The following is a 10,712-nucleotide window of genomic DNA, read 5'->3' on the forward strand; positions in this document are numbered from 1 at the left end:
TTTGGTGCAGTGACAAAGTAAATTTGATTACTCACGAGTTAATGTTATATAAAATTCTTATGTTTGGTCTTGACCTCAATTAATCTAGTCTTTAGGCTAAAATGAGGATTTAATATTTAGTGGTCTTGATCCACCATGATCCTTGTTAATCTTCATATGATAGTTAATTAAATATTACAGTATTATTTTGTTTATATAAAAACTGATAAAATTTAGATATGTATTATATTATATAAAGCATAAACATTAGTAAATAAGTCTTTTATATGGTACTTTTATAAAAAGTCTTATATATGGATCGGGCTTTGTCCAACCCTAACATTTTAAACCCATTAATCAAACAAATAGAAGTCATTAATTAATAGTAATTATATTCATGAATAGTAGTCAAGTCAACAATGGTGAAGGCAATGCAGACGTATTTCCCTGCTGAGTGTTGACAAAGAGTGAACATTGTTACACTAGTTAGTAATTATACTGTCATGCAACTAAGCATGGAAAATGACTACCGCTATCAAACATCACCCGGCCCTATAAATGTATGTACAACAATCGATATAATAGTTGTGCCTTGCGGATCTGTTTCTATGAATTATTTTCTTTCAAAGTACTTCAATCGGCGAGACTAGAAGCGAAAGAGCAAGTTTAGATAACAAAGGTGAGATTCCTGAGATATATACTTGCATTAGTTGCTCAGATATAAATTTACATAAACAATTGATTCCATTAAAATGAAATAATCATTGGTTTGTGCAGTGTGCATAGTGCAGAGTAGGAGATGATGTCCTCACCAGCTAATTTGAACACGGGGGGAGAAGAGAAGAAATTAGAAATAGAGAAAGTGGTAGAGAGTCAGGTAGAGGTAGCAGATACCGAGTCAAAGAGAATTCAGCCATGGAAAGAGCAAATAACAGTGAGAGGATTGGTGGTGAGCACGGTGCTTGGAATCATATACAGCATAATAGCCATGAAGCTCAATCTCTCAGCTGGAATCGTTCCTAACTTTAATGTCTCTGCTGCCCTTCTTGCTTTCTTGTTTGTCCGAAGCTGGAACAAAGTGCTCCACAAGGCTGGTTTTATCTCCAAACCCTTCACCCGCCAAGAAAACACCATCATACAGACTTGTGTTGTCTCATGCTATAGCATTGCTGTTCATGGTATATATGTTAATTTGCAGTTTGCACATTAATTAACTCCCATGCCATGGGTTATATTATATTATATATATATATATATATATATATATATATATACTTAATTGGTTTGGTGTTGCATGCAGGAGGATTTGCTTCTTATCTTTTGGGATTAAACAGGAAGACGTATGAGTTGTCTGGAGTTGGGACTGAGGGTAACAATCCAAATACTGTTAGAGATCCTGGATTTGCTTGGATGACTACCTTCCTTTTTGTGGTTTGCTTTGTTGGTCTCTTCATCTTGATTCCACTCAGAAAGGTACTGTACTGTATGTACTCATCTATCTCTAGCTAGTATTCTCATCCACCGCTCAAATCCTATCTATCTATATTTGTGTACCACGTGGATGTCTTAATTTCCTCGTTGTATAACTTATGTCTTTTAAATTAACAAATTAAAAGAAAGATTAAACATCCATCGGATACATAGATAGAATATTTATTTGTCCGGCACTTATTTCTCATATTGACCGGCACTTATTTCTTCTAGAGCAGATCATGATAGTTGACCTGAAGTTGACGTTTCCTAGTGGCTTGGCAACAGCTGTTCTCATCAATGGTTTCCACACGCAGGGGGACAAAATGGCCAAGTACTCCTCTCATTGAGTCATCAAAATTCTTTTTCTTTTTAATTTAAAATAAAATTGATATGATAATTTGTAATTTTGATATTGGTACACCAATTAAAATTAGAGTTATAATAGTTTTGTAGTATTAAGGATTAATACAGGTTACTGAAGTAAAACTTCAATTCTGGCTGGAAAAATCAACACAAAAGACAGTTAAGGAACTGGATTATAAGTTGTCCTAATAATTAATCATTTAATTAAAGATAATGATTGAGTTGATTAATTATCTTGTATTTCAGGAAGCAAGTTGGTGGGTTCTTGAAGTATTTTTCCATCAGTTTCATGTGGGGTTTTTTCAAGTGGTTCTTCTCAGGGACACAGGATTGCGGATTCGCTCAGTTTCCTACCTTTGGATTGCAAGCTTGGAAGCAAACGTATGTATGATTTTAAGTTTGCTTGGGAGTGGATGCTGACATTCCTTTCTAGTTGCACCTATTACTAATATTTTTGTTTGAATTTGCAGATTCTATTTTGATTTTAACATGACTTATGTGGGAGCAGGGATGATTTGCCCCCACCTTGTAAATTTGTCTTTGCTCCTTGGAGCCATTCTCTCCTTTGGAGTGATATGGCCGCTCATTGATCGTCGCAAGGGAGATTGGTTCCCTACCAATTTAGATGAGAGCAACATGAAAGCTTTGTACGGCTACAAGGTCTTTCTAACAGTTGCTCTCATCCTCGGTGATGGCTTATACAACTTTGTCAAGATTTTAGTTTCCTCAATCCTTAGCGTACATGAAAAAATTAAGAACCGTAAAAATGGTATGACGTACATGTCAATTCCCACTTTCTTTTTGGATATTTAGTCATGAAAATTACATCCAAATGCACATTCAATTCAAATATATAATTTGGCTATTCTGCTTCTAATTATTGGTGCAGCTTCAAGTGCGGATCAACAGAGAGATAACGCTGAAGAGCTTAAACAAAAAGAAGTTTTCCTGAGGGACAACATTTCGATGTGGATCGGAACCGGCGGATACATAGTTTTGTCGGTGATTTCCATAATTGTAATCCCTTTAATGTTTCCTCAGCTGAAGTGGTTCTACGTGGTGGTCGCTTACATCTTAGCCCCGTCCCTGGCATTCTGTAACGCTTACGGAACGGGTCTCACCGACATGAACATGGCATACAATTACGGCAAAGTGGCACTCTTTGTTGTTGCAGCTATGAGCGGGAGAGACAACGGCGTAGTGGCAGGTCTCGTAGGGTGTGGTCTGGTTAAATCTGTTGTCTCTGTGGCTTGCACTCTGATGCACGATTTCAAAACTGCATATTACACCTGCACTTCTCCTAAAGCAATGTTCATATGCCAATTAATCGGCACTGCGTTGGGCTGCGTAATAGCTCCCCTCAGCTTCTTTCTGTTCTACAAGGCATTCGATGTGGGGAACCCGCATGGGGAATTCAAGGCCCCCTATGCGCTAATTTACAGAAACATGGCGGTTTTAGGCGTCGAAGGTTTCTCCGCACTGCCCCAGCATTGCTTGCAGCTCTGTTACGGGTTCTTTGCTTTCGCGGTGGTGGTGAACATGGTGAGAGACCTCTCCCCCAACGTGTTTGGGAAATGGATGCCGTTGCCCATGGTGATGGCGATTCCCTTTCTGGTTGGTGCCTACTTTGCCATTGATATGTGCCTTGGGAGTTTGGTGGTTTACGTGTGGCACAAGCTTAACACTAAGAAGGCAGAGGCCATGATTCCAGCAACTGCGTCTGGACTCATTTGTGGAGAAGGCCTGTGGGCTCTTCCCGCTTCCATTCTTGCTCTTGCCAAAGTTAACCCGCCTATCTGCATGAATTTTCTTGCTTCCTAGAACTTGATCAACTACATCAAACCAATGAATGCCATAATTAGTTAGTTAATTAATACTACTATATATGTTAGCAGGTACACTTCATACATAACCAAAATGCTATAAATATTCCAAGTGTCTGGCCATTGGGCTTAGGAACATTGTATTATTGCTTACTACAACTTTGTAGGAAAAGTCAGTTCCTGTTAATTGATCTCTCGGAAGGGAATTTCTTCTTCACAGGAGTCATAATTAATTCGAGTTATTTGCCTACAACGTCAATGCTACAAATAAATTATTAAGAGAACTGAAAAGTTGTCTATGATATTAAAAAAGTTAAATTAATTGGTAGGTTGTTGAATTATTTGATATTTTTAATTAAGTCTTGTGAATTTGTATTTATCCCCTAAATGATATAAAAAAAAGTAAAATTAATTGGTAGGTTGTTGAATTATTTGATATTTTTAATTAAGTCTTGTGAATTTGTATTTATCCCCTAAATGCAGTATTGTTACCTTTGTAGGTCTATACTAGATGTTTTTGAGATTGATAGTGGACTTAAGGTAAACTTTCACATAAATAAGCTTGGGGGAGTAGGTATTTCTTGTGAGAATTTATTGAGGTATGCATCTATTCTTAATTGCAAAACTATGTCTACTCCTTTTGAGTATCTGGGATTGGTTGTGGGAGGGAATCCTAGAAGTGAAGATTTTGGGAGGGGTTCATTGGAAAGGTGAAAAACAAGTTATCTAGGTTAAAGGGTAAACCTTTATCCATTGGTGGTAGAGACTGTCTATTAAAACCGGTACTAACATCTATGCCTATTTATATGTTATTATTTTTTAGATGCCCCTGAAGTTGTGAAGTCCTTTATAAGAATACGAAGAAACATTTTGTGGGGAGGTGTGTGAAGTGACAAAAATATCAAGAAAAGGGGTTGAATTGGAGTTTTGAAAACTTTTTATGTTCCTTTGAAGATAAAAGGTTTCTAATGATGGTTCATAATAAACTACTTTAGAATGGAAAACTGTTATTAGCTTATAATAGAAATTCAAGTTGCTCAGAATGAAAATATAATTGTTCTGGAAAAATAGTTCTTTTAAAGATAAAAGCTTTTGTCTCAAAATGTACCCTTAGTGGTCCTCATTTGTTTCACGTGCTTTTATTTTTATTTTATTTACTTTTCGTATCCCCTTTTGACGTGCTTTAGTCATTTATTTAAGTTATTTTCCCGCCTAATCAAAAAATAAAAATAAATTTCCACCGATCATTCGCATTGTAATATCCTTTAATTTCTGTTAAAATAAATTCCGACCGTTCGGTCATGCCGTAACCACGTTTATAACCAAAAAGAGGCAAAATAATAATATAATAATCAAAAATATCTTTTAGTAAAATAAATAAATAAAAATCAATCGGAAGTTTAATGGTCCAACGCCTTAAATGACCTTTCATTCAATAAAAACACATTTTGCAAAAAAGGGGATAAAAACAACTTAACCTAACACTTTGTTCTCAAAGAACTACGTAGGTCTGATTTCTTTATCACAATTAAGGAATACGTAGGAGCAAGGAAAACACCCTCGTCGACCGCAAAAAAGATTAAAATATAAAAAGTACAAAAAGAAATAAAGACGTAAAAGGGAACATAAAAATTGAAGTCATGTTTGCACATTTAATCAAAGGTTGTCGTCCCTTGTGACGGACGTGTGGGGTGCTAATACCTTCCCCGTGCGTAAATACAACTCCCGAACCTTTCACTTAAAATTTGTAGACCACGTTTTTTCCGATTTTTCCGACGTTTTCCTCAAATAAACGTTGGTAGCGACTCCGCGCGTATTCCTTTCTTGGAAGACGCACCCGCGAGTCACGCGTCGCCCTCCCGCCGAAGGGTAGGTTGCGACAGTTGGTGACTCCACTGGGGACTTTTTTAGAGAGTTAGGCCATTTAATCTTGTGCAATGTTTTATCATGACTTCCTCCTTTGTTGGTTTCCCTTTATTTTTCTTATGTTCTTGTGTATATAACTCTTTGATGCTTTTAGTGTGTTTTAAAATGTATGCATGAGGTAAATATTTATTCATTTGATGCACACAAACACCAACACTATTTGCACACACGGTGATTTGAAAAAGGGCCCTATACCCGGGTTCGTGGGAACATAAGGATTGGAGGTGAATCTGTGATCATGCTAGGTCTCTGACTTGCTTGATTACAGTGAACCCTCATCTAGAGTTTTTCTCTTTGATAACATATTGTTGCTAGTAGTCTCTTCGAAGGGGATGATACCTCTAGAAACCATCAAGAGAGATATAACCACCTTGGGGATTATAACTAAAAGCCTTTTTAGCTCTCTCCCATATAGGTCCCTTGAATAGGGGCACGGAGCGGACACGCTGCGTGCCATTTTTCGCACTGCCATGCATAAGTGTCATGTACCCTTTTGCTTATATTTTGTGAATATTGTCATACTATGTACGTTCCCGTGTTGTGCCTTTCGCATATGCATCACGCACGGGTTCTGTCTTGATCCCCTCTCTTTGGCAAACCAACGAAGGGTCCGTGCCACCATCTTAAATACGTATGTCGGGCACTTTGCTACCCCAAGACGTTGTATCTAAGAAGGAGACAATTTCCCAGGCTCCCGTATTCATAAATTGCATCTGTGTCATATGCATTTCTTCATGCATTCATCCATTCCACCCATGATAGATGTCGGAGTTTTGATTCGCATCGATTTTTGTTCACTTTAGTAAAACATGGGATCAAATCAAATGCCTTCACTTAAAAAGAGGTTCTATCAAGTCAAGGTCAAGAGCCTAGGGACCACCAGTCTAAAAGAGTTAGGGCAGTTAATGGGTAAACTCCAGCGGCAAGCTTTTCGTAAAGCTTACGGTAAAATCTGGGACCTAGCCATGGTAGAAGTCTCCACAGAGGCCATTGCCTCCCTCGCCCAGTATTATGATCAGCCGTTGAGGTGCTTCACCTTTGGGGACTTCCAGCTATCACCTATGGTAGAAGAATTTGAAGAGATCCTAGGATGCCCTCTAGGGGGAAGGAAACCATACCTCTTCTGAGGGTTCTATCCCTCATTAGCAAGAATTTTCAAGATAGTTCAAATCTCAGCGCAGGAATTAGACCACAGAAAGCAAGTCGAAAATGGGGTGGTTGGAATACCAAGAAAATATTTGGAGGCAAAAGCAAGATCTTGGTAGGTAAAGATGAGTGAGCCCCGTTCATAGATATTCTCGCACTGTTGATCTTCGGAGGAGTCCTCTTTTCGAATGTGGATGGGTTGGTGGACCTAGCAGCGATCGACACTTTTCTCACCTATCATAACCACAAGGAAAGCCCGGTTGTCGCTATGCTAGCCGACCTATATGACACCTTCGACCAAAGATGTGAGAAGAGCAGTACGAGGATTGTTTGTTGTACTCCAGCTCTTTATGTATGGTTGGTTTCACACCTTTTTCGCCAAGAGGTAAGGCATGCTTGCCCGCTAGAAAGTCACCGCTCATGCACAGAGAAAGGAGGGGCGAATTGGGACCAACTCTTAGAAAGCAAAGAAGGAGCATCTGTCAACTGGTTCCCTCGATGGAAAGAAGGAAGAATCGGAGTTCTTATTTCGTGCGAAGGATTTCCAAATGTTCCCTTGATGGGGATGAGGGGTTGCATCAGTTACAATCCCGTTCTTGCTATTAGACAACTTGGCTACCCTATGAGAGGGGCGCCACTAGAGGATGAGCTTGTGCCTGCCATTTCATGAGGTTTCGATAAGACCAGCATGGAGACACTTCAGAAGGTCCGCAAGGCATGTGAGGTGTTGCAAAATAAGGACAAGGAACTCAGGGGCAGTAACAATGGGCCCATCGGTGGCTACCGTAAGTGGTTAAAAGCCCACGTGCAAGGTTTGGATTGGCTTCCGAGTTTGAGAACCGCTAAAAGAGAGGAAGTTGAGGCACCGGAGGAAGATGAAGAGGTGAAAACCCTTAGGGCAGAACTCGAGCAAGTCCAAACAGTCAAAGAAAGGTTCAAATCAATAGCTTTGAAAATCCGAAAGGAGAATGCCGAACTAAGAGATATAAATGTGGCTACCACCAAAGCCTTGGAACGAGAAACCAAGAGGGCTCGTAGGGAAGAACACGGCCGGAACAAGTTCCGAGGGGCTCTGTGGGGCAGTAACGACGAGCTTAAGCTCCAGAAAGAGGAAAGGGACCAATCACGAGTAGACAGTTTGATCTTGAAAGATGAGTTGAAGGCTTGCTCGAGGTCCAAGAGAAGTTTGTCTCAGCGGTTATGCGAGACAGAGACCAACATGTTAGCTATCATCACCAAGTACCAAGAAGAACTAAATCTAGCCATGGCCCACGAGCATAGAGTGGCGGACGAGTATGCCCAAGTGTACGCAGAAAAGGAGGCTAGAGGAAGGGTGATCGACTCGCTACATCAAGAGGCAACGATGTGGATGGACCGATTTGCTCTTACCTTGAACGGGAGTCAAGAGCTTCCCCGATTGCTAGCCAAGGCCAAGGCAATGGCGGACACCTACTCCGCCCCCAAGGAGATCCACGGACTTCTCGACTATTGTCAACATATGATAGATTTAATGGCCCATATAATTAGAAACCGCTAGGAAACTTGTATTGTCACTCAAATCTTGACTAGTTATAACCTTTTGAATAAAATGAGTTTATCCCATGTTTTTGCTCCAAAGTCAGTACAAATCAAATTACTCCTGCATTTTATCTCTAGCATGCATTCATTATTTTTTTTTTACCTACTCCTCACGTTTGGTTTTTTTAGGATAAAACACCATAACTAAAGGCGCCCCAAGGCATCCCTATCGCACTAGATCCAAATCTAGAACGATGGGTGATCAAGAGGAGACACAGGGACAGATGAAAGCCGACATGTCGGCTCTGAAAGAACAAATGGCTTCCATGATGGAGGCCATGTTAGGAATGAGGCAACTCATGAAGAAAAATGTTGCCACTACTGCCGCTGTTAGTTCGGCTGCCGAATCAGACCCAACTCTCCTAGCTACCGCGAACCATCCTCCCCCAAATGCGGTAGGATGAGGAAGGAGCACACTGGGGCACAACAGCAACCCCCATTTGGGATACAACTGGGTGGCTTACCCTTATGGATTGCTGCCAGTCATGCAGGATGACGTGGGTCATGTCTCTTCCCCCATCCTTGAAGGGGAGCCTCCTCGACAGCCCGACGAGGTCCACGAAAATTATCAAGAGTATGCCCAAGGGGATGTCGATTTCTACCCCTGATTCCCGTCGAGGGGCCGACACCCAACACTTTGCCTCAGCCCAACCTCACAGCACAGCCAATATTCTTGTCCACAGAAGGACCACCCCCGGCGGCCGAAGAAAGAAGGAAACTCGATCTCCTTGAAGAGAGATTGAGGGTTCTTAAAGGCTTTGGTGATCCGTTCGCAGACATGACAGACTTTTGCTTGGTATCGAATGTCGTCATCCCCCCAAAATTCAAAATGCCTGATTTTGACAAGTATAAAGGGACGACTTGTCCTAAGAATCATCTCAAGATGTATTGTCGCAAGATGGGGGCACACTCTAGGGATGAAAAGTTGTTAATACACTTTTTTCCAAGATAGCTTGGCTGGAGCCGCGGTTTTTTGGTACACTAATCTGGAAGCTTCCCGCATCTATACTTGGAAGGACCTGATTACTGCTTTCTAAGGCAATATCAGTATAATTCTGATATGGCTCCCGATTGCACTCAGCTACAAAATATGTTTAAGTAGGAAGGTGAGACCTTTAAAGAATACGTACAACGGTGGAGAGACCTGGCGGCACAAGTGGCCCCACCCATGGTCGAAAGGGAGATGATCACCATGATGGTAGACACCTTGCCAGTGTTTTACTATGAGAAGTTGGTAGGCTACATGCCTTCCAGCTTCGCAGACTTGGTATTCGCCAGGGAAATAATTGAAGTAGGGTTGAAAAGAGGGAAGTTCAATTACATTTCCTCCACAAGTACCCATGCTAAAAGAGTCGGAGCAACTGGGGCAAAAAGGAAGGAGGGAGATACCCATGCCGTCACTTCGGCGCCCGCATGGGTCAAGCCCCCACAGACCTCTCACAGTACGCATCAGTACATGCAACATCATCCGAGCTTTTCAGCTCGTGCTGGGAACTCCTCCAATTCAGCGCCCGCCCCCATCCAGAGGGAGGCCCCCCAAGCTCCGGCTCCAACCACGGCTCGCCCGGCCGGCAATTCCAACGCAATGAGGAACTTTCCCCCGAAGCCAATTCCAGAATTCACCCCACTCCCAATGACGTATGAAGACCTCTTGCCGTCCCTCATCGCCAACCAAATGGCTGTAATAACTCCCGGGAAGATCTACCAACCCCCTTTCCCAAAGTGGTATGATCCTAACGCAACTTGCACGTACCATGGGAATACCCCGGGGCATTCCATCGAAAAATGCTTGGCCCTTAAATACAAGGTCCAACATTTGATAGACGCTGGATGGCTGACATTTCAAGAGGATCAGCCCAACGTGAAAACCAACCCGCTCGCCAATCATGGCGGGGGAGCGGTTAATGCCATTGAGCATATAGGCCGCGCAAGTCTAAATCTTTAGAGGACATAGTGACCCCTAGGAGGTTTATCTTTGAGGCCCTACAAAAGGGAGGTGTAATTCCCCACGGTGGGCATGAAGAGGATTCTTGTTTGTTGCATCCCGGCGAGCTACATAACATGGAAACATGTTTAGCAGTGGAGGAATTGTTGCAATGAATGATAGATCAAGGCCGATTGGAAGTCGATGATGAGGAGAGGGAAGAGCAACATATATGTATGCAGTCCGTGGATGAGAGACGTTTTGGAAGGCCTAAACCTTTGGTGATATATTTCACCAAGGACGCAGCTCCACAAAAGCCCCGATACCCCCCGGCTGCTAAACCTGTTCCTTTCCCATACCAAAGCAGCCACGCAGTCCCGTGGAGGTATACACCTCCGAGTGAAAGGAAAGAAGAAGCCACCGACATCAGCTCGTTGTCGGCCAAGGTAACCAATATCACGGGGCTGAGCGGTGTGACCCGCAGCGATCGCATGTTTGCA

At 41.9% G+C, this 10,712-nt stretch overlaps 1 protein-coding gene across 1 annotated transcript; it reads left to right on the top strand.

The window, feature by feature from the left end:
* Positions 1 to 526: 526 nt before the first annotated feature.
* LOC114401412 (metal-nicotianamine transporter YSL1-like) lies at positions 527 to 3,922 on the top strand. The gene is made up of 7 exons (XM_028363930.1): positions 527 to 658; positions 757 to 1,157; positions 1,280 to 1,452; positions 1,689 to 1,783; positions 2,062 to 2,196; positions 2,286 to 2,584; positions 2,705 to 3,922. The coding sequence occupies exons 2-7, from the start codon at positions 779 to 781 to the stop codon at positions 3,634 to 3,636; spliced, it is 2,013 nt and encodes a 670-aa protein (XP_028219731.1). The 5' UTR covers positions 527 to 658; positions 757 to 778; the 3' UTR covers positions 3,637 to 3,922.
* Positions 3,923 to 10,712: the final 6,790 nt, after the last annotated feature.

The sequence above is a fragment of the Glycine soja genome, chromosome 20, assembly GCF_004193775.1.
Source record: "Glycine soja cultivar W05 chromosome 20, ASM419377v2, whole genome shotgun sequence".
In the NCBI taxonomy this organism is placed as follows: Eukaryota; Viridiplantae; Streptophyta; class Magnoliopsida; order Fabales; family Fabaceae; genus Glycine; species Glycine soja.

Coding starts and splice junctions, on each gene's coding strand:
- LOC114401412 (XM_028363930.1), top strand. CDS start 779: ATGATGTCCTCACCAGCTAATTTGAACACGGGGGGAGAAGAGAAGAAA. Junction 1,453..1,688: donor TCTTGATTCCACTCAGAAAG/GTACTGTACTGT, acceptor CTTCTAGAGCAG/ATCATGATAGTTGACCTGAA. Junction 2,197..2,285: donor TTGCAAGCTTGGAAGCAAAC/GTATGTATGATT, acceptor TTGAATTTGCAG/ATTCTATTTTGATTTTAACA.